At 41.8% G+C, this 25,082-nt stretch overlaps 1 protein-coding gene across 1 annotated transcript in view; it reads left to right on the plus strand.

Moving 5' to 3' along the window:
- The first annotated feature begins 14,305 nt into the window (after nt 1–14,305).
- The window catches only part of LOC126162603 (cuticle protein 19.8-like), a 54,219-nt gene continuing 43,442 nt past the window's right edge, over nt 14,306–25,082 (plus strand). The window contains exon 1 of the mRNA XM_049919213.1: nt 14,306–14,319. Coding sequence (XP_049775170.1) covers nt 14,308–14,319 — 12 coding nt within the window. The 5' untranslated portion in view covers nt 14,306–14,307. The remainder of the gene's footprint in view (nt 14,320–25,082) is intronic.

The raw sequence follows: 25,082 nt of genomic DNA on the forward strand, positions 1-25,082 counted from the left end.
TTATCAGACGAAGGTAGTTTCATCTGGTCACAACACCAGTGCTTTCACAACACCTGATACTAAATTGGGTGTTTCTTTGCTCCATTCCAATACACAGTCAGACTTTTAAAAAATACAGTCAGCATTAGATTTGTGATTAGTGAGATAATTTTGCCACATAATTTTCTCCATCTCTTCCCATGTGTCCTGCATCCATGTGTGCTGTATAAAAGGAATAAAATAATTATCAGTCCTTTCTAAGACGAAAGGGATTCCTTTGTTACAGCCTTCTCTACTTTTTGTGCTTATTCCGATTTAACATGAAGGGGTAAATTGCAGACGAAGCACTGCCTCAACGAGGACAGATGAGGGAATCGGACACGGCCATCAAGAAGAAACCACGCATTAGAATCCATCACCTCTCGTGGTTGGTTGGTTTGGGGGAGAGGACTAAACAGCGAGGTCATCGGTCCCATCAGATTAGGGAAGGATGGGAAAGCAAATCGGCCGCGCCCTTTCAAAGGAATCATCCCGGCATTTGCCCGAAGAGATTTAGGGGAATCACGGAAAACCTAAATCGGGATGGCCGGACGCGGGTTTGAACCGTCGTCTTCCCGAATGCGAGTCCAGTGTGCTAACCACTGCGCCACCTCACTCGGTGCCTCTCGTGTATAAGGAAATAATCTAAATAATGCAATATTTACCCAGGACAATTCTCGAAACAAATTTATGGGTGAAGTTCCATTTATAAACTACAAAAATGGTTCAAATGGCTCTGAGCACTATGGGACTTAACATCTGAGGTCATCAGTCCCCTATAATTTAGAACTACTTAAACCTAACTAACCTAAGGACATCACACACATCCATGTAGGATTCGAACCTGCGACCGTAGCAGCAGCGTGGTTCCGGGATGAAGCGCCTAGAACCGCTCGACCACTATAAGCTACAATGGTATTTCATAAATCAAGAGAACTCGTAGAAATACCAATTACTCAATGATTTATGGATTAATGTCCTAAAACTTCGCTGAATTCTGTAACAAATGACGTAGCATAAATGAAACATTGAAACATAACTTCAGGTAAATAATTTGTGCTCGACATGGGAACATAATGCACAATACAGCACATACAGATCGGTTCAGTATATCTTATAGTATCACTGTGAAGTGAAGAAATGAGAAGTTTCTCGTACATCCATCATCAATACAGCACACGCAACCATGTGTGATAGTGCCCAGGCCGCCTTACCATCTAAAGTGCGAACTCCACGGGAAGTGAATGTAAAATGCCAAGCCGAATCAGTCAATTTGAGAGGAGCGCAAAATTAAAACACGCCATACACTAACTGACAATAAATTCCAACCATCTGTCCAATGGGAAAGCCTGCTTACTGTACGGAAAAGTAAATTAAAAGTTAAGGCTAAACGTCTTTCTCCTGCCGAGGAATCAGTAGTTCAGTTAACTCACTAGCACCATAGAACCACAAGGTTGATATAATGGGAGAAAATAATAGCAGATGCGAAAATTTATTTCAGAAGTATGTTACAGACAACACTGTCAAAAAAATCCATCGTCGGTGTCGCATCAGCCACTACGGAATTCGACGGAATTACAACGCAAATTATGAAGCTTAGTATTGACACACTATTGCCGACAACAACGAGTATTTTCAACCATTAATTGACCACTAGCGTTTTCCCGGTGGCGTGGAGATAGGGACTTGTCAAATCACTACACAAGGAGGGCTGCCGTCCCGTCTGCCTTGTTCTACTGCTGTCTAAGTACTTAGAAGAGATGGCCCACAACCGACTATTAGAAGATGACTAACCACCTACTAGAATACTAAGCAGTGTTCCAGCAAGTTCGTAACTAAGTACATGCTTTAGAAAAGTAACAGACGACGTTAGGCTAGTTTAAATCGTTCCGTTCTAACGTGACGTCCCACAAACAGTGCGTAATGTCTGGAACTACAAAGTCGCAAAGGGAATATTTAGTGTCAGCGTCGACCATAAATTTGTATGAAGTTCATTACTCTTATCAATAAATATCTGTGACCTGTCGTCATTTCTGTTTCACTACAGATACTACATGTACACCAGCGATATTCAATTAGACAAGAGAGTAATGTCAATCAAATTGAGAAAGATCATCCAGAATGTCAATGCTCATCTGTCTCCATTATCACAATGGGCCGCAAATACCCTAAGCAAGAGATATGTACTATTCCTGTTTTTTTTTTTTCGAGGATGTTGATAGAATGGTATCTCTAAAAGGTTTCCAAATCCGCTAGCAAGCCTCACGGTAGTTTCCTTGCTGACTTCCCCGCGCCGATTAAAAACAGAGATAACAGTAAGGTACGAGCTCACATACGAAAAAAGTTCGAAAACTGAAAGCCTCGTCCCACATCGGGGATGTGGCCAGACAAACCTCTCTTCTCCTGGAGCACCAGCTACAGAGAGTTCGTGCTATTTGGAGCTGCCGCTTGTGACGTTTTCAGTTGGCTGCTCTCAACCTAACATGACGTTCACATACTAAGGCTAGCAAACAGCTGGATTTATCGAGCGTCTTTGAAGCAGGGTTGTATACCTATGTGACACTCACTACTGCTATGTTCAGAGTGTGTCATTTAAAAAGGTAACAAGTGATATAAGGCAGGCTGAACGATCTGTATCGTATTGCTATTATTATAATTGCTATTAGTAGTAGTGACAATAATACTGTATTAGTGTTGTTTTCATTATTACTGCTTCTTAGTTATTGTTGCGAGTAATTATTGAAAAGGCAGTGGAATATACATGAATAATTTCTATCTTGGATATTTTAAACTGTTTCAAAGTCTCTTTTTGATATTATTTTATTTATTTTTCCTTTACTGCCGAGTATGTTAGGATCACGATAAACGGACGGCCGCTAAGGCAGTTGTTCTCATATTGTTTAATCGCTTAAGTCAAATGTATTTCATCAGTTCTCTGTGGCTAGAATGCTTCATCCAACAATTAGGCAACAGTCCTCCATTTGTCGTCTCATACCATCCCATTATGTTATCACTTTAGGAGTTCTGGAGAAATTTTTGCCACAGTACGCGAACATTTAATCCACAGGCTACCTTTGTTTGCTGAGGCTGATCTGGTTCCAGTATTTCATTTATCCCCCCTACCTTTTCGCCCGGTGAAGTACATCGCCTCATTTTCGGCAAAGCTGTCCAATCCAGCAGTCATGTTCTACTCCAACGGCAAACGTGCGTAGAGGTGTATTTTACAAATAGCACAAGTGGAAGATTTTCGGTTGGTGGAATCCATGCGTTAATTGACAGCGATCAGGCAGAAGTGAACAGACTCACACTGTAGCCGTGTACCAATATTAATGATTTTGTGACTTATTAACATCGTGTATTAAGCGAGGGAAAAACTACTGTCTATATGCATATACGTCCTAATCTCCTTTATCTCCTTCTCGTGATCAGCACACGAGAAATACGGTGGTGGCCACAGCACTGCCCTGCGGCCTATGTCAAATTATGGTTCTTAAATTCACATAGCAGGATTTCGTAAGAATAATGTTAGCTCTCTTCCAAATATTTCCCATTAAGCATCCCGAGAGCTTCTGTTACGCTTTCGTATTGGCTACATTAACCTGTAACAATCCCAGCGGCGCGTCTCTGATTTCGTTAGATATTCGAGTCTTGCATCGTCGATAAGGACTCTCAACACTTGACCTGAACTACAGAGTAAGTCACACTAGTGCCTCGTAAGCGACTTCCGTTACAGATGCCAAGCACTTTCTGACAACCCTTCTAACAGATGTATCACTTGTTTACGCTGCTGCAGATTTTACTTGTTATTCCTTTTCTTACTGAGTCCTTGCATTATTTACAAATATTAAAATTATGTGTCAGGACCCAGACGTTCAGCACTAGATTCGAAATAAGATACTATCGGGTTCCTTCCTGTTATAGTATTTATCTTGCATGTATCTGAATTTATAGAGAGCTGTCATTTATTACATCAAGTCGACATTTTGCCTTTCTACATTTTCCTACAGTCAGCCCAGTACTATAATATCATATACTTATCAGCACAGTCAGCGAACAATCTGTATGTGCTGATGTCTGTCAGTAACCTATGTTGGGAACATTAGTAATCCTATAATGCTTCCTTTGCCTCACCCCATGTTTCTGTTGAATAATGGTGTCCGTTGTCTGAAGATATCGTTACTGTATTGAACGGAGCTCCTCGTGAAGACGATCAAATTGTCCCTTACCCGAAGTTACCGAAAGACTACATAGAAAAGTAGATACCATAGTCGTAGACATGCTGTTAAGTCCCATTCATGGATATCTTGCAGATGATGGAGCTTACTTTGGTCTGTCCGGACTTTAATCATCCTTTATCGGTTGCAGGGTCTGTCTTGCACCCACGGAGCTCATAGCGCTGTTTAGCTCGGAATAATAAGGCCACGACTGGTGCATGGAACTCTTGTGAGAAAAACAAGTTTGTTTGTATGGCCATCCTCCGCAGCAGGCATATAAATACTTGTTTTGTAAATAAAAATGCCTTTTGCCGCTGCTACTTAACTTTCTGGATATAACAATCAAAAAACAAAACGACAAGCATATGTTTGAAATTTACTGTAAACCCACAGCAACGGACATTATCAGTCCCCAGTCCTCGAACCGCCCACACTCACAAAAGCAAGCAGCATTTCGACACGTACTCCATAGACTCAACACAGTACCACTCAACAAAGAAAGCTACCAAAAAGAACTGGATATAAGAATTCTGCTAGCACAAAATAATGGTTACAATAATAACATAATCACAAAGCCAAAAAAAAAATTAAAAGTAAAATAGAAGTAGAAAGCACCAAACTACAGAAAACAACACAACATAACCATACACAAATATGCAGTCCCATAACAACTACACAGGAAAATCAGAAAAAGATGGAAGAAAACACAAGATGGTACACAATGACATTCAAACACAGACTCACTCATAAAATCACCAACATTTTCAAGATAGGGAATAAACATAGTATACACAACAGACAATTCTATACAAAAATACACCCCAAAACTGACAAAAAACAGAGACATATACCAGAAAGCAGGTATATATCAACTACAGTGTAACACGTTTGAAAGCAGATACATAGGACAAACAGGTAGAACATTTGATGTCAGATACAAAGAACACATGAGAGCATGGAAATATGGGACAAACCAACCACATTTGCAGAACACTTAAGAGAACAGGACCACAAATCAACCACCAGAGAAGATAACATGAAAATAATTAGAATCAACAATAAAAAACTCCTCCCAACCCTGCAAGAAAATTACCACATGCAAAAAAGCAAAGCAGAAAGGAAAACCCTGTTGAATGACCAAGTATAGATGCCAAGCAATTCATTATTTACACTAATAGATAAAATAATACAATAACTCTCCCAGAGAGGATTGATATAATAATACTGTGCAATATAATAATAATAATATCACCCAACATCTTTACACTCACTTATCCATCAACCCATTCACAGGATATTGAAACGAAAAGTCACATCAGTTGTCACCAAAGTTTTCAACCACTGGCTAACAACTAATACGACACCATACAATTCAAACCACCAACCTAAAAAAAAGAGCACTCGTCGACTCTCTCTCTCTCTCTCTCTCTCTCTCTCATACAGGCACACGGTAAAAATATCATGAATAGAAGTTAGTCTTGAACATATACTTCATACTTCGTTAGGTTGTCAACAAGTGGGTAAACACGACAAGAAGGGGAAAACACGTAATGGATTCGCAATATTTACGTTGTGAAAAACACGGTCCGGCGAAATAGTTATATCGAGTGGCAAAAAAACAATAGAACACCACAAAAAGAGTGAGAAACATGATGAACAGTGTGAAGAAGGTCAGAACGTAAGGTTGTGCTTATATGGCAGTAATAAAAGTGGTAGTGATACCTCCAGACCAGATGCGAGGAAACGCAGATTAGCAGATCGTAAGTAATTACTATTTTACAAAAAAAAAAAAAATCGCGACGTCAACTGTTTAATAATCTAAAACTAACAAAACTGTATCTTTATGGATCCCGCTGATGGTGTTTTAGAACAAGATAAGGCGAAACGCGTATGGGATAAATAAAGTAGTCTAAGTAGCAGCAGGAAAAGGCGGTTTTATTTAGAAAACAAGTATTCTTGTGAGAAAAGTTTCACACTTCAAAAATGTGGTGTGAGGCTTTTGTTTAAACTCATATTCAGAGTTGCTTTAACGAAAATCTACAAAATGTATGTATTTGAACACTCATGTATCCAATTACTTTCTTACGTGAAATATAATTGTATGTCGAATGAATTCCTTTATATATTTACTAGCCTTTTTCTCCGTGGCTTCACCAGTGTACGCGTTCGACATATAAATCACATACATCTTCTCCTATTCCCTTTCTGTGACCAGCTCTCGCTCCCCTCCCACGCCCCTTCCCACACTCTGTGCAGGAGTTGTGAAGTGTTTATTCATTCCAATCTGTAATTGTAAATGAAACAATGAGCATTGTCTTTGCAGTGCCATATCGAGAAACCCCCATGAACTATGGACCTTGCCGTTGGTGGGGAGGCTTGCGTGCCTCAGCGATACAGATAGCCGTACCGTAGGTGCAACCACAACGGAGGGGTATCTGTTGAGAGGCCAGACAAACGTGTGGTTCCTGAAGAGGGCAGCAGCCTTTACAGTAGTTGCAGGGGCAACAGTCTGGATGATTCACTGATCTGGCCTTGAAACACTAACCAAAACGACTTTGCTGTGGTGGTACTGCGAACGAGTGAAAGCAAAGGGAAACTACAGCCGTATTTTTTCCCGAGGGCATGCAGCTTTACTCTGTGGTTAAATGATGATCGCGTCCTCTAGGGTAAAATATTCAGGAGGTAAAAAGTCCCCCATTCATATCTCCGGGCGGGGACTACTCAGAAGGACGTTGTTATCAGGAGAAAGGAAACTGGCGTCCTACGGGTCGGAGCGTGGAATGTGAGATCCATTAATCGGGCAGGTAGGTTAGAAAATTTAAAAAGGGAAATGGATAGGTTAAAGTTAGGTGTAGCGGGAATTAGTGAAGTTTGGTGGCAGGAGGAACAAGACTTATGGTCAGGTGAATACAGGGTTATAAATACAAAATCAAATAGGGGTAATGCAGGAGTAGACTTAACAATGAATAAAAAAAATAGGAATGCGGGTAAGCTACTACAAACAGCATAGCGGACGCATTATTGCGGCCAAGATTGATACGAAGCCCACTCCTACCACAGTAGTACAAGTTTATATACCAACTAGCTCTGCAGATGATGAAGAGATTGATAAAATGTATGATAAGATAAAAGAAATTATTGAGATAGTGAAGGGAGATGAAAATCTAATAGTCATGGGTGACTGGAATTCAACAGTAGGAAAAGGAAGAGAAGGAAATGTAGTAGGTGAAAATGGAATGGGTGTAAGGAATGGAAGAGGAAGTCACCTGGTAGAATTTTGCACGGAGCAGAACTTAATCATAGCAACCACTTGGCTCAAGAATCATGAGAGAAGGTTGTATACATGGAAGAAGCGAGGAGATATTGGAAGGTTTCAGATAGATTATATAATGGTAAGACAGAGATTTAGGAACCAGGTTTTAAATTTTAAGACATTTCCACTGGCGGATGTGGACTCTGACCACAATCTATTGGCTATGAACTGTAGATTAAAACCGAAGAAACTGCAAAAAGGTGGGAAATTAAGAAGATGGGATCTGGATAAACTGACAGAACCAGAAGTTGTAGAGAGTTTTAGGGAGAGCATTAGTGAACGATTGACAAGAATGGAGGAAAGAAATACAGTAGAAGAAGAATAGGTAGCTTTGATGAAATGGTGAAGGCAGCAGAGGATCAAGTAGGTAAAAAGACGAGGTCTAGTAGAAATCCTTGGGTAACAGAAGAGACATTGAATTTAACTGATGAAAGGAGGAAATACAGAAATGCAGTAAATGAAGCAGACAAAAAGGAATACAAACGTCTCAAAAATGAGATCGACAGGATATGCAAAATGGCTAAGCAGGAATGGCTAGAGGACAAATGTAAGGATGTAGAGGCGTGTATCACTAGGGGTAAAATAGATACTGCCTACAGGAACATTAAAGAGACCTTGGGAGAAAAGAGAACCACTTGCTAAATATCAAGAGCTCAGATGGAAACCCAGTTCTAAGCAAAGAAGAGAAGGCAAAAAGGTGGGAGGAGTATATAGAGAGTCTATACAAGGGCGATGTTCTTGAAGACAATATTATGGAAATGGAAGAGGATGTAGATGAAGATGAAATGGGAGATATGATACTGCGCTAAAAGTTTGACAGAGCACTGAAAGACCTAAGTCGAAACAAGGCCACGGGAGTAGACAACATTCCATTAGAACTAGTGATAGCCTTGGGAGAGACAGCAATGACAGAACTCTACCATCTGGTCAGAAAGATGTATGAGACAGACGAAATGCTCTCAGACTTCAAGAAAAATATAATAATTCCAATCCCAAAGAAAGCATGTGTTGACAGATGTGAACATTACCGAACTATCAGTTTAATAAATACTAACACGAAATCTTTACTGACGAATGTAAGAACTAGTAGAAGCCGAACTCGGGGAAGATCAGTTTGAATTCAGTAGAAATGTTTGGAACACGTGGTGCAATACTGACCTTACGACTTATCTTAGAAAATAGGTTAAGAAAAGGCATACCTACGTTTCTAGCATTTGTAGACTTAGAGAAAGATTTTGACAATGTTGGCTGGAATATTCTCTTTCAAATTCTGAAGGTTACAGGGGTAAAATACAGGGAGCGAACGGTTATTTACAATTTGTACAGAAACCAGATGGCAGTTATAAGAGTCGAGGGGCATGAAAGCGAAGCAATGGTTGGGAAGGGAGTGAGACAGGGCTGTAGCCTATTCCCGATGTTATTCAATCTGTATATTGAGCAAGCAGTATAGGAAACAAAAGAAAATTTCTGAGTGGGGTTTAAAATCCGTGGAGAAGAAATAAAAACTTTGAGGTTTGCCGATAACATTGTAATTTTGTCAGAGACAGCAAAGAATCTGGAAGAGGAGCTGAAAGGAATGGACAGTGTCTTGAAAGGAGGATATAAGATGAACATCAACAAAAGCAAAACGGGGATAATGGAATGTAGGCGAATTAAATCGGGTGATGCTGAGGGAATTAGATTAGGAAATGAGACGCTTAAAGTTGTAAATGAGTTTTGCTATTTGGGGAGCAAAATAACTGATGATGGTCGAAGTAGAGAGGATATAAAATGTAGACTGGCAATGGAAAGGAAAGCGTTTCTGAAGAAGAGAAATTTGTTAACATTGAGTATGGATTTAAATGCCAGGAAGTCGGTACTGAAAGTATTTGTATGGAGTGTAGCCATGTATGGAAGTGAAACGTGGACAAGAAGAGAATAGGTTTTCGAAATGTGGTGCTACAGAAGAATGCTGAAGATAATCCGGGTAGATGACATAACTAATAAGGAGGTATTAAATAGAATTGGGGAGAAGAGAAATTTGTGGCACAACTTGACTAGAAGAAAGGATCGATTGGTACAACATATACTGAGGCGTCAAGTGATCACCAATTTAGTGTTGGATTGCGGCGTGGGGGGTAAAAATTGTAGAGGAGGAACAAGAGACGAATACACTAAACAGATTCAGAAGGATGTAGGTTGCAGTAGGTACTGGGAGATGAAAAAGCTTGCACAGGATAGAGTAGCATGGAGAGCTGCATCAAACCAGTCTCTGGACTGAAGACCACAACAACATCGAGAAAGTGTCATTTCCGCGTACCCGAGACCGCAGCGTAGAAATTATGAACTATTGACAAAGAGAATTAAAGAAATGGAATACCATAACTGTAGGAACATCATCGACAATAAGGAAAGTGGCACGCAAAGTGCACAATTGACTAATATTTATTGAACTCATGATCTGACTGTACACAATGTTTTCCGTTACACCTGAAGGCGCTAGGATGAATAAGTTCTGGGGTGAGTCCACCCTAGTGCAAGCGATGTACAGATGTCCATGGGAGAGACACGGAGGTGGCAGATCACTCCACAGTATATAATAGACTGCCCCTGTGCCTTATGTACTGCAATCGAAAATGGAAGTCGCATGGAAAATTGCAGTCTCCGGTAGTTATTGGTGGGAAGGAGAATTTGTGAACGTCTGTATGGAAACGCCTCAGTATTGCTGACCGCTATATTGATGGCTATCGTTTTGATTTTGTAGTTGATTTTGCTTCACGGTTGAAACTTGTGAGGACATTACTTACGCTGTATCGGCTATTGGAGTATCTTGTTGCCCTTGTATATGTATCCACCGTCCATTTAGAAATTGTACCAAACGACTGTCCATCTCCTCCACCTCTGTCTCTCTGTCCATCTTCCACTCCACCATCTCTCTGTCTGTGTCCTCCACCACACTTCTCTGTGTCCATCTCCCCTATCTGTCCGTCTCATCCTCCCTCTCTGGGACCACATAATCCTCCAATCAGCCGGCCGGTGTGGCCGAGCGGTTCTAGGCGCTTCAGTCTGGAACCTTGCGGCCGCTACGCTCGCAGGTTCGAATCCTGCCTCGGGCATGGATGTCTGTGATGTTTTTAGGTTAGTTAGGTTTAAGTAGTTCTAACTTCTAGGCGACTGATGACCTCAGCAGTTAAGTCCCATAGTGCTCAGAGCCATTTGAACCATTTTCCTGCATTCATTTCCTCCTTTCCTTTCCTTATGTCCATTTCCTTCTCCTGATCCCTCCTCCACAGTATCACAGGCCTACCCAATCCCTGCACTCTCTGTCCATCTCCTTCTATCGCCTGCCTGGATCCATCTCTTCCTACCCTCTCTCTATCTTTCCATCATCGCTCTCTCTGTCTGTCCAAATTCTCCTCTCCCCTCCTCTGTACACCTCAACCTTCCATCTGCATCTTTCCATCGCCTCATTCCCATTCTCTCTGTCTCTCCATATCCTCCTCTGTCTCTCTCTAGGTCCATCTCCTGCTTCCACCTCTCTGTCCAATCCATCTTCTCTTACCCCTCTTGCTGTGTCCATCTCATCCTCTGCTCTCCTGATCCATCTCCTCCTTCTTCCCAAGCCCTCTGCTTAGACATACCCATATGCATGCGTAGCCCCTGCATTGCATGCCAAAAGTACTCACAGCGCCCATCTGTTGTGCAGCACAACATAGATGTCAGGGGATGAAAAAACTGTTCTGCCCACATGTGAGCTGGGAGTTTCTAACCCCTACAGTCCTGATTCCCAGATAGCAGGTAGTATGTGAACCACGTTTGGCTGGAATCAATCTAATGATTTTTGAAGAATTGCTGCACACACACACACACACACACACACACACACACACACACACACACACACACACACACATATATATATATATATATATATATATATATATTACTCATGTCTTCCCCTGTATGTATGTTCCACATACATTATTGCACATGTCTCTCTTCTGTGTCCATCTCTCCCTCCACATATTTCTCTGTCCACCTCATCTTCTCACCTCTATGACCACCTCATCCTTCCACATCTATTTGTGTATCTTCTCTTGCATTCTCTCTCTGTCTCTTTATCTCCCTCTGCCCCCTCTCTTTCTCCATCTCCTCTGTCCCTTTTTCCCTCATCATATTTTCCTCTCACCTCCTTTTGTCCATATCCTCCTCATCCTGTATGTCCATATTTTCCTCCCCCTTTTCCACTTTTCCACTATCCCTCTACACCTTCGATCTGCCTCGTGCATCTCCCTCTCCTCCATGTCTTTCTGTCCACCTCATCCTTCCCTCTCTCTGTCTGTCCTCTCCTCATCCCTCTCCCTGCATCCATCTTCTCTGCCCCCTCTGTACGTCCATCTCCTCTTCCAGACTCTCTCCTCTACTGCTCCCATCTTTTCCTAACTCCTCACTCCTTCTGTCCATCTCATCATCCTCCTCTTTCCCTCTCTGGCCATCCCCTCCTCCCCCTCCCTTTGTGCATCACCAGCTCCCCTCCCTCTCTGTCTGTCCTTCACTTCACCCCTCCTTTCCCCCACCATCTCAACCACTGCCCTATGTCTTTATTCACCTCCTCTCTCACTCTGTCCTCAGCTGAGCCCATCGGTATGTGCAGCCTTTTCAAGGCATATGATACTAACCCAACAGCCCACATGTCAGAAGTAGGAAACCCTTTTTTGCCTGTATGTCTAGTCTTATGGAAGCTGGGAGGTTGTAACTCCCACAGTGCTGATTCTCATAGAGTAAGCAGTATGTGCGTCGAATTTGGCTGAAATCGATCAGGTGATTTAGGAGGGGATGCTGGACATAACACTCATACATGTATACTTACGTGCTGCACATACGATCTGTTTTATATATACGATGATTCAGTACTTTTTTGTCTAAGTGAGCAATAAACATAAAATAAATATCATGTGAAACAGGGAATGCTACTGAAGTTTTGCCGTCTGTCCTCACAGAATTCAACACTAGCTAAGTCCCTCAGGGATATCTGGAATTATCGTCTAACGCAGTACTCGAGAGACAGTTCGAATATGCTTCTGATTTTAGAAGACTGTGATAAATCTGAAACAAGATGCCAAAAGAGAGACAAGACTTCCAATACTATGTTTTTGGCTAAAATTTCTTAATTAGTGTATCACCGCTTCAGAGCCGTTATTTTGCCATCGACAGACTTCGTTGGTTCAGTCACGCATAGAAAACATCTTATTCGAAAAACCTAGTTAGACGTTTATTAAATGAGAATAGAAAATTATGATTCACATGGTACAACTGTTCTTTCCAGTGAGACCTATTCTTTTATCGGCGTAGTTGATTTTAAACAATTTGTTCCGCAATATTTCAGAAATAATTGACATTAATGTATTTGTTGTATAATTTTATCATGAGACTATGGCACTATTGATTGTAAGGAAGAATAAGAATGTATACCTTCAAGGAATATGAGAACACAAATAGGGTAGGTGGAGTGAATAATTTAGTCAGTAGCTTTCCGTTCTCAGTAGTTTATATTAAGATGGCGTTCTTGCTGCTACGGAAAGGCCAAACTGTCGTTTAAATGTTAGGTGTTAGAGCTGAACGTTGGGTTGACTGTGTGCCTGTCAAATCAACCAAATTTAGAAATTACAGCTTAATTGTAGGTAATGTATTTGATGGTACTTGACATAATTTCATGTATCTGAGTGATAAATAGATAGATCCAAGATTAAAAAAATTTGTTATTGTTTTGGCTATTTAAATGTCCTCTTTATAAGGCAGCATTTGCACTACACAGTGATTCTGGATAGTGTCCCAGACAGGGACAGTTTTACGGAAACGGCGGCAGTTTGAATCAGATACGTATAACTGTTATGGACCCTTGACACAGTGGCTCGTCCAGTATCTTCACTAACTCAGGTCTAGGACTAATGTGATGGTCGAGATAAAATACCCTTAGTCCTATTGTTTTACCCATCCTGTTTGCAACTGTCACTTTCGCCGCCCCTGACTGGTCCAGTGACGTCACGTCCAGGAAACAGGAGAAGCTGTGCTGTCATGAAGAAGGCAGTAGTTCCATCTCTCCAAAATTGTAGCTGTATAGAATTCATTTGTCCACCATTATAACGTATGTCTTCATCATAGGATTTATTTCTTTTTATATGTAATATTGTAATAATCCGAGCTGTATTTCCCGATTGTTGGCCTCTGGTATGTCGTTTGTGCTCAAATGCCCGTGTATATTTCATAACTGGAAACTGGCGAGTTTCGAGTGTAGAGAGCACCAGACGAGGATGTTTCGCTTAGTAACTACTTAATTCTAGCGACGCCTTTTAGATATAATTACGTAATAATTCGTATGAAAGAATGCAGTATTCAAAGTTGATTGTTTTCAAAGAATTGCCAGTATGCTCCGTTTCATCAGCAGCAGCTAAAGCAACACACTATTTCTTGTGACAGAGAAAGTGATATGCAAATTCTCGTACACGCCGACTGCGCTGTTACTAAGGCAGGTAAATGGCTGCGTTAAACGGTCATTTGACTTTTTTTTTGCATCGTGTCATTTGGCCACAAAGTTTGCTCTGTGGGCCGACTCATAGCCCCCACCTGTCCCATTTGCGACACCACACGTTGAGCAGGTCAGATTTCGTACCAGGAATGCTAAGCACCTTTCAGATCCAGTTCGCCAGACAGCGCAGTACATTAGCGTATATAAGCGCCGGTCGCCGACACCTGGGGCAGAACGCAGCGATTTCTCACAGCAGCATGGCTTACAAGGTGAGGCGTCCACACGTTCATCTCGTTAGTAGTGAACTGCAAAAGCGTCTTGCATATGATGCCGGTCAGTGAGTTAGAAAATGTATTGAGCTGAATTTAAGAGGTATTTTTACCAACGAAAGATTTATGGGTCATAGACTGTGCTTTCTTAGAGTCATACAGGACTATGAAATAGATAATTTGATGCAAGACAGTGTGTATTGGCAGGCTAGGGTGTGGATGAGGGGGGGGGGGGGGAAGGAGGATGGCAGTGCTGTGAAATTCTCTAAACAACGACAAACTGCCTATTGGCTGGCTTCTGTCTCGGGTTCTTCGGCCGACGTTCGTCTGATGATTGTACTCGACAAAGAACCCGAGACAGAAACCAGTAGGCAGTTTGTCAACAAGTGGCCACGAAAGCCTTAACAATCTTGGAACAACATTGTCCAGACTCTGTTCTTGCTATTTGTGATACTTATCATAACGTTATTTTATTTGCTTGAACACAGGCGTTTTAACAAACTTTAATGATTTTTTATCAGCGGTGGCAAGACAGGCCACGATCCCTCCTTTTCGGTTTTCCAGGTGTGCAATTTCTTTCACAAGACGCAAAAATGATCTAAATAGATTTTAATCTCGAAAACAAAATATTGTTTAGTTATTTTTCCACGACCAAGGACAACTAACGGTATCGTTGCGCGTTTACATCTAAATGGTTTGTCATACTTGATGCAAAGACGTGCAGAAATCTCCGTAAGACGTAAGTGGTGCATTAAAATGTTCTTCGCACAATTATGAGCCATTTTAGTTCAACAGGCGTAAAGAGATTGACTTAACACTCGACAATGAATGATCGACAATTCACTGTATAAGAATATTGCTGGAACCTGTAAATTTGGTTCATTAAACAGGCACACAGCCCAGCCAGCTTTCAGCACGATTACATAACATTTAAACGGCAGTGTGCCCTTTCTGTAGCAGCAACAAATTCATCTTAAGCTAAACTAGCGAAGGAAACACGACTAACTAAGTTACGTATTCTACCTCCTGATTTGGGTTCTGTTATTTCAGCTGCGTGTACATTATACACCGCAGTTTGAAACAGGAGATCAATTCGTCACTGGCACAAGTGCGCTAATAAACTGTCTGTAAACTTCAATCAGCTTGGAAGAACGACGTAGCAGACGAACTGTGGTTAATCTGATAGATGAATTCACCCCCGTTCGACATCTTTTCCAGCACTGCGAGCCCTATTTCATTATTGTACTGGTAGTTCAGGTTGTAGGTGAGAATGAAGCATACCATTGCGGTAGCTAAATAATAATTATTTATTGTTTAATGTTCAGTAATGTTAGTATTTCAGAGCATAAACAGGGCAAAGTTCACGTTGTTGTTTGATGCAGTTGGTTTATTAGTTACATGCTTTTAACTAATATATGTACAATTGCAAAACAGAGATAAATCAGAATTGTCTTTGCGCTTAGGTCGAAGGTCGTATGTGAATAGCAACGAATAAATAAGTATTGTTTTGTGTTACGTTTAGATCCACCACCTAGTATTAGACATGAGTTCTGTTTAGAATCGTTGGAGAGTGGATTATTATTGGGAATTTGATTGACGTGTAGCTGCTCTATGCAAATGGCAGCAACAAAATTTTTTCTAGATATGTAAAATATAGACATAAATATTTACAAAAGTAGGGATATTTTAAAAGCTCGAATACTATATATTGTAACGTTATGTGAAAATATCTGGCTACGGTCGCAGGTGCGAATCGTACCTCGGGCATGGATGTGTGTGATGTCCTTAGGTTAGTTAGGTTTAAGTACTTCTAAGTTCTAGGAGATTGATGACCTCAGATGTTAAGTCCCATAGTGCTCAGAGCCATTTGAATTTTTTTAAAAGTACATGTAGGTAAAGAAAAAAGGAAGAGAATAGTTGAAGGCTAATTGCAATTCAATTGGTTGATACACAAAAAATTGTAGACCTTACCTTGAATCTCTAAAACAAGTCATATTAGGTCTACAACTTCGCTTCCGCCGTCCTTTTCCGGAGTTAGAGGCTTCATTGTGAAAAACTTAACAAAACTGCGAAACAAAATTGGCCATCGCCGGCCACTACTTTTCGGGCAGCGTGACAATTCCGAGGGGAGGAACTAGGCGTCTTTTGACGAGAATCATGAGTCGATCCAATTTTGCCCTTGTTCATATGATCTGAAATGCTGGTCAGCCAGACCGTGTGCCGGTCATCGAAAAAGGTGTTAGAGGGAGCAATATCTAGAGAATACGGCGGGTCGGGTAAGACTTTCCATTTCAACGTGTCCAAGTACATTTTGTCGGATTTTGCGACATGGATGTCTAGCATTGTTATGCTGCAAAATCACCCTGTGTTGTGGCCGTTTGTCTTTCAGTGCTCGGCTGAAACGCATCAACTGCTCTCGACAACAATGTCCTGTGATTGTTTCCATTGGCTTCAAGAGCTTCGAGAACCTTCTCTCTTCCACCAACATGCCGGTCTTCTACGTCAAAATCACCATTCTTGATGCGTTAAAACCATTCTCTGAGCTTTCCTTCACTAAAAGGTGCCTCATCATAATTCTTACCCAGCATTTTATGAGCCCCAGCCGCAGATTTCTTCATGTTACAGCAGAAAATTAAAACTTCCTTCAAAAGACAGAATTGGACTCGTAATTGACGTAATAATTCGATTATAATTTTACGATACAACCACAAATCTACTAATATTTTGATAGCGTTGTGTCTGCAAATGTCTAAGCTTATTGTATGACGCATACGATCTACCGCGTGCACATGACTTGCCGCTACTGCCATCTACTGCAAAACGGCGGAAGCACATTTATGAAAGTAATTCCTTTGACAAATTACATGTACCATAACAATGCACGTTATATAACACTACATATATGTTTATATAAAGTTATTATTGTTCGTAAATAATGGATGCTATAGCAAGGAGCCATGCAGGGGATCAAGCTTCAGACGCTTATCTCAGAGTGAATCCGATCATATCCACACGCAGCAGCATGTCAAAACTAGGGTACCATAGAGTATTTAAATCTGCGTCCAGCATGAAATTTTCGCTCTGCAGCGGAGTGTGCGCTGATTTGAAACTTCCTGGCAGATTAAAACAATGTGCCGGCCGAGACTCGAACTCGGGACTTTTGTCTTCCGCGTGCAATGAATCCCGAGCAGTCCTCACTACTATAAAGCTGTGAGGACGGTTCGGGAGTCGCACTTGCGTGAGTCAGTTAGTAGAGTACTTGCCCGCGAAAGGCAAAGATCCAGACTTGGAATTTCGGTCCGGTACACAGTTTTAATCTGACAGGAAGTTTCATATTTAAATAAGTCTCGGAAACCTAAGGAAAAACGTAAAATCTATACGCTTCTCTCGTTGAGTAAAAGTGACCTCAGATCGTACACGTGGAGGTATTTCCTGACTTCAGTTATTTAATAACATGAGGAATTTCATGTCTTCTGTCAGTAAAAAACAATCTATAGAAAGTCTCCAACAGTTAGACGCAAATATATGATGTTATGTATGATAAGACTTGGGAGTTGAATGTCTGAAGGAAGTTCACCAGAGCAGATCAGCGCAGCAGATGTGTGAAAGAGTCTTCCGCCCCACAGTTCGTCGTCCTCGCCGCCCTCGTGGCCGTGGCCCGCGCCGGCTACTTGGGCGCCCCCGCCGTCTACGCCCCCGGCGCTCCACTGGCCGCCCGCGCCTACGCTGCTCCCGTGGCCTACGCCGCCCCCGCTCTCCGCGCCGCCCCTGTGGCTGTCGCCGCCCCCGCCGTGAGGGCCGCCCCCGTCGCCGTCGCCGCCCCCGCCGCCGTCGCTGCCGAGTACGACCCCAACCCCCAGTACAGCTACGCGTACAACGTGCAGGACGCCCTCACCGGCGACTCCAAGACCCAGCACGAGAGCCGCAGCGGTGACGTCGTCCAGGGCAGCTACAGCCTGGTCGAGCCCGACGGCTCCATCCGCACCGTCGACTACACCGCCGACCCCGTCAACGGCTTCAACGCCGTCGTGCACAAGGAGGCCGGCGCCCACCCCGCCCCCGTCGTCGCCGCCGCCCCCGCCATCGCTGCCGCCCCTGCTCTGGCTTACGGCAAGGCCTACCACGGCTAAACTCCAACTCTGCTCATTTCTCCAACTGTGACTCTGTAAATATTATTTATACCCTTTCGGGCTTTATCGTTAAGAATAAACGAGTAAAACCTGTGTCACTAGTTTTATTCATTGCACTATGGAAAAGTTCTTACGCTTGCATTTGCAGTTTTTGTGTACAACAGGAGTTCCAACATTATCTGCTGCCGAAAACTGAAATGTAATTTCGCAGTGATATACACTACTGGCCATTAAAATTGCTACATCAAGAAGAAATGCAGATGATAAACGGGTATTCATTGGACAAATTTACTAGCACTGACATGTGATTACATTTTCACGCAATTTTGGTGCATAGATCCTAGGAATCAGTACCCACAACAACCACCTCGGGCCGTAATAATAGCCTTGATACGCCTGGGAATTGAGTCAAACAGAGCTTGGATGGCGAGTACATGGCGTGCCCATGCAGCTTCAACACGATACCACAGTACATCAAGACTGGCGTATTGTGACGAGCCAGTTGCTCCGCCACCATTGAGCAGACGTTTTCAATTGGTGAGAGATCTGGAGAATGTGCTGGCCAGGGCAGCAGTCGAACATTTTCTGTATCCAGAAAGGCCCATACAGGACCTGCAACATGCGGTCGTGCATTATCCTGCTGAAATGTAGGGTTTCGCAGCTATCGAATGAAGGGTAGAGCCACGGGTCGTAACACATCTGAAATGTAACGTCCACTGTTCAAAGTGCCGTCAACGCGAACAAGAGGTGACCGAGGCGTGTAACCAATGGCACCCCATACCATCACTCCGGGTGATACGCCAATATGGCGATGACGAAGACACGCTTCCAATGTGCGTTCGCCGTGATGTCACCAAACAAGGACGCGGCCATCATGTTGCTCTAAACAGAACCTGGATTCATCCGAAAAAATGACGTTTTGCCATTCGCGCACCCAGGTTCGTCGTTGAGTACACCATCGCATGCGCTCCTATCTGTGATGCAGCGTCAAGGGTAACCGCAGCCATGGTCTCCGAGCTGATAGTCCATGCTGCTGCAAACGTCGTCGAACTGTTCGTGCAGATGGTTGTCGTCTTGCAAACGTCCCCATCTGTTTACTCAGGGATCGAGACGTGGGTGCACGATCCGTTACAGCCATGCCGATAAGATGCCTGTCATCTCGACTGCTAATGATACGAGGCCGTTGGGATCCAGCACGGCGTTCCGTATTACCCTCCAAAACCCACCGATTCCATATTCTGCTAACAGTCATTGGATCTCGACCAACGCGAGCAGGAATGTCGCGATACGATAAACCGCAATGGCGACAGTTTATAATCCGACCTTTATCAAAGTCGGAAACGTGATGGTACGCATTTCTCCTCCTTACATGAGGCATCACAACAACGTTTCACCAGGCAACGCCGGTCAACTGCTGTTTGTGTATAAGAAATCGGTTGGAAACTTTCCTCTTGTCAGCACGTTGTAGGTGTCGTCACCGGCGCCAATTTTGTGTGAATGCTTTGAAAAGCTAATCATCTGCATATCACAGCATGTTCTTCCTGTCGGTTAAATTTCGCGTCTGTAGCACGTCATCTTCGTGGTGTAGCAATTTTAATGGCCAGTAGTGTATTAGTTCTGCTAGTGTATCCCATGAACAGTCACTACGACGGTTGATATTTATTACAAATATGTATTACTCCCTTTCAATGTTTATGTAATAGTCTTCAAAGTACGCCCCCACAATTTATAGCGCCTCTGCTAGTCCCCAAACACATGGTACAGGCCATTCTTTGTCAGGTCCTTGAGAATTGCCTCACTTTTCTTAAGTACTGGTTCAGAATTCTCAAATCGATTGCCCCGAAGCTTTGCCTTTAATAATGGGAATAATTTAAAAAATCACAGGGTGAAACTTCGGGATTATAAGGTGGATATGGTTCACAGGCAGTAACTGCATCATTTCATCTGTGACGTGAAGCTGAGCATTGTCATAATGAAGTTACCACCAAGTCCGAGAAAGTTCTGGTCGTTTCCTTGCAATGTGCTTCCTCATCTCAGCCAGTACTGACATGCAGTATGGTGCTGTGACAGTAGTGTGATGGACAAATGAGTGCTGGTAAATCATTCCATAACAAAGAATGTAATCACCATCACGTTCCTTGGAGACGGAAAAGCTTTCGCCTTTTTGGTGCTGGAGAACCTACCGAATTCCACACTGTGCTGGCTCGTTTTCCTTCCGTATCTTAATGATGCAGCCATGAGTTATTACCGGTGAAAATCGATTCCATAAACACATCCTCTCCATCAGCAAAGAGTCGCAGCATCTGACAGCTTTTCTCCATTCGCACAGCCTTTTGTTCGGGAGTCAACAGACATGGCTCCCGAAAGGACACAAACAGGAACCATATAGAGATGATCATGCACAATCGTAAAGACAATACCGTACAAAATTCTCAGCACTTCACAGAAGTCGTGTAATGTTATCTGGCGACCCTCATGGACAATTTTCATGTCGAACGATCACTCACTTCAGATACCGTTCGAATAGTAAAAATGGCAGCATTAAGTCTTTGAACAAGATCCTGAATGTGGGCTTTCCACGACAGTTTACTATCTATCTGAACACCTAGAAATTTGAACTGTTCAGTTTCATTAATCATATTCCCATTCTGTGAAATTAAAATGTCAGGTTTTGTTGAATTCTGTGTTAGAAACTGTAAAAACTGAGTCTTCTGTTATTTAGTGTTAATTTATTTTCTACAAGCCATGAACTTATGTCATGAACTGTATTGTTTGATACCGCGCCAATGTTCCACACAACATCCTTTACTACCAAGATAGTGTCATCAGCAAAAAGAAATATTACTGTTACCTGTAATACTAGAGGGCATATCATTTAAATAAATAAGGAACAGGAGTGGGCCCAACACTGATCCCTGGGGCACCCCCCCCCCCCCCCTTACTTGACCGTACCCAACTCAGACCCCACATCACAATCGTTATCGACATTGTGAATAATTACCTTTTGCTGTGTGTTGCAAAAGTAAGAGGTGAACCAATTGGGAGCTACTCCCTGTATTCTGTAATGGTCCAACTTGTGGGTCAACATTTTGTGATCAACGCAATCAAACGCCTTCGTTAAATCAAAAAATATGCCTAGCGTTCGAAAGCTTTTGTTTAACCCATCCAGTACCCCACAGGGAAAAGAGAATATAGCATTTTCAGTTGTTAAACTACTGCTAAAGCCGAACAATACATTTGATAGCAAATCGTGTGATATAAAATGATCAATTATCCTTACATACACAGCCTTTTCAATACCCTTAGCAAACACTGATGGCATAGAAATAGGTCTAAAATTGTCTACATTATCTCTTTCTCGCTTTTTATAAAGCAGATTTACTACTGAGTACTTAACTCATTCAGGAAACTAACCACTCATTAAGGAAAAATTACAAATATGGGTAAATACAGGGCTAACATGTGCAGCACAGTACTTTAATTTCTGCTAGGCACTCCGTCGTAACCATGAGAGTTCTTAGTCTTCAGTGATTTAATTATTGACTCAATCTGCCCCTAGTCTGTATCACAGAGGGGTATTTCAGACATTAGTCTCGGAAAGGCATTTGCCAAAAGAGTTATATGATAACTTATGTGCTTCAAATCCTATGCGAGAGACTTTTTGTTGCCGCACACCGTCGTTGGATGCTGTCTATCAACAGCACTGCTAATCTCAATGAAGAACTAGTCTACAGCTCTCTGCAGCTTGGTTACTCATACACTACCATCGAACAACAGGTTCGTTATGTAAGAGATCAGTCAAGATAATGTTGGTTTGCGCAATGTAGGTTTTGCTCATCAGTTCTTACACAAGAATTCTCTTTTTAATAAGGAAGTTAGGTTAATCAAGTGGATATAACTTCATTATCATAAGTAGCACATCCAGAAAAAAGCTATAACCACGAAAATACTTTTGGGGCATTCTGCTAAATTCATCACTTTAGCTGCTATGACGGAGCACTCTAGTTACCCTCCATTAAATTACAATTCTTCCACTTATAGTGATCAGCAGCTCGTAAATAAAGAGCTATTCCTCTTAGACTGCTGACAGACTAATCGTCTTTGTGAGTGTCCTATCTCACGGCAACGATTTCGTAGTTCACGTTACGTTGAACTGCAGGAGGCTATGTTACAGGGAACAATGACTACAGATAACTACATCTCCATATGCACTCCACAAACTACGTGATGGTGTGTGTACGGAGGGTGCTTTCTGTACCACTGCTGCTTTCCCCCTTTCGTTTTCCAGTTGCAGATGACGCACGGGAAGAACGTTTGTTGGCAGACTTCCGCGTGGTCTCGAATCTCTCTGATTTTACCTTCTTTCCGCGATATGTACGTAAGAGCAAACGACTGGTTGGTTGATTATTCTTGAGAAGTATACTCATGGAACTTTAACAGTATACTACATCGTGATCCTCAACATCTCTTTTGTGAAACGTGACTGGAATAGTTGAACATCTCCGTCTTTCTTCCAATAAATATTTGCAATTATAAGTGATGCAGCATGATGAACTCATGAGACATCGCAGTTACGTGCTTCAAACTGCATAATGCTAAAGAAGCTTGTCCAATCTCCCGGTATTTATAGTGAGCACCGTGTAGATAACATCCAGAACACAACCCATGTCACCAAAATACAGTTTTACCGCTATAAAACATTCTGTTGCCACCTACCTTATGATAGTAATTTTCTTCGCCACGCACTCAAAAAGTTAGATGAAAACTACGATAAAATCAGCGTTGTTTTCAGACGATCTGTTCCTCAACACAGCTGACAGTCTGGTCCAAGAAGCACGCGATTCATACTGAACTCACTAAATGCCGGATAGTACAATAGTGACGAGTTTTATAGTAGTGGTACAAATTAGGAACCGGTACAAGATAGGCTACTCTCCCCTAATACATAGAGATAAAAATTTCACAATGCAATAGAATTAATGGAGGAGAGTGTCAAAGCAGGCGAAAGAGTGATAACTCAAAAACAAAGAAAAACAATTTTTCACGCTGCATTTTATCGTCACTTCTGTCAATATGTTACGCAGTGTTTCCACTACGGAGGCTATATCGTCTGTAAACCGTCTCCATTAGCAAAGATAACAATCTGCTACTTGTTCATTGAAGCAAATTCGTAATGAAGTATTGAAATGACCTATTTGTGGTAATTCACAAGCACGGGTATGGCTTTTATCTTCTGCCATACTTAGATTTATTTTTTCCTACATGGAAGCAATATTCACTAATTTAATTTTACTTGAGGATAAACGACTGGTACTACTTGGTGTTTCATTTCTTCGTGCTGTGTTTGGCATCAATGTCAAGAGTCACCGATCACTTTTTTTGTGTGTGCAACACTAAATAAGCAAATTATACGAAGATTTCTGTCTCTGACAAAGATATATCAGAGGTCGACCCATTTCATTATTCATATAGGAGTTCTCTTGTTATGAATTTCACTCTGTACAAAAATACATAACTATAGGCCATCAAGAATTATGTCCCATACCACTCATAGTTAAGATGAATAAATTACTACACGATGGGAGAATAAAAGTAATTTTCCCCCACCAACGAAATGAGATATAGGAAGCATAAAGTAACAAAAGAGGCAAACTCAAGCCTGAGAACTGTTATCGAGAGATGCTATGGGTGAGCAAAACAGTCATGATCTCCTTTGTTGATTTTGTTGATACAGAGAATTACATCTCAAACATGAATTAGAATACAGTGTTTCAAAACTACAAGATCTCAAACGGGATATATAAACAGAAGTGGCATGTGTCGGCTGCACAAGTAGCAGATTGTTATCTTTGCTAATGGAGATGGTTTACAGACGATATAGCCTTCGTAGTGGGAACACTGCGTAACATATTGACAGTGATGATAAAATGCAGCGTGAAAAATTGTGTTTCTTTGTTTTTGAGTTATCACTCTATCGCCTGCTTTGACACTATCCTCCATTAATTCTACTGTATTGTAATATTTTCATCTCTATGTATTAGGGGAGAGCAGCATATCCTGTACCGGTTCCTAATTTATACCTATACTATAAAATTCGTCACTATCGTACTATCCGGCATTTAGTGAGTTCAGTATGAATCATGTGCTTCTTGGTGCCATACTGTCAGCTGTGTTGAGGAACATATCGTCTGAAGACAACGTTGATTTTGTCGTAGTTTTCATCTAACTTTCTGAGTACATGGCGAAGAAAATTACTATCATAAGGTAGGTGGCAACAGAATGTTTTATTTATGGGTGAATATACATGAAGTAACCTTAGTCTTCAGACAGTCATGAACCAGTATTCGTCATGTTTCGTTTGTGGGAAACTGACAAAGAGAAAATGGCGACGTTTCCTGTAGTACCACTACAATTTAACAAACTTGCTCTTGTAGTGGACTTCATAATATTCGTATATTATTAATAGTGCAACATAATGATTAGAAATGATACAACCAATTCTCTGATGCTTTCTTTACTATAAGTTATTTATTACATAATTATTTTGTATAACAATATCGCAACAGAAAGGCGTTATGGGAAGCGGAGCACGGATAAACTGCATTTAGCTGTAACACTATTTCTAAATGGGCA

Source organism: Schistocerca cancellata, chromosome 2, assembly GCF_023864275.1.
Source record: "Schistocerca cancellata isolate TAMUIC-IGC-003103 chromosome 2, iqSchCanc2.1, whole genome shotgun sequence".
Taxonomy (NCBI): domain Eukaryota; kingdom Metazoa; phylum Arthropoda; class Insecta; order Orthoptera; family Acrididae; genus Schistocerca; species Schistocerca cancellata.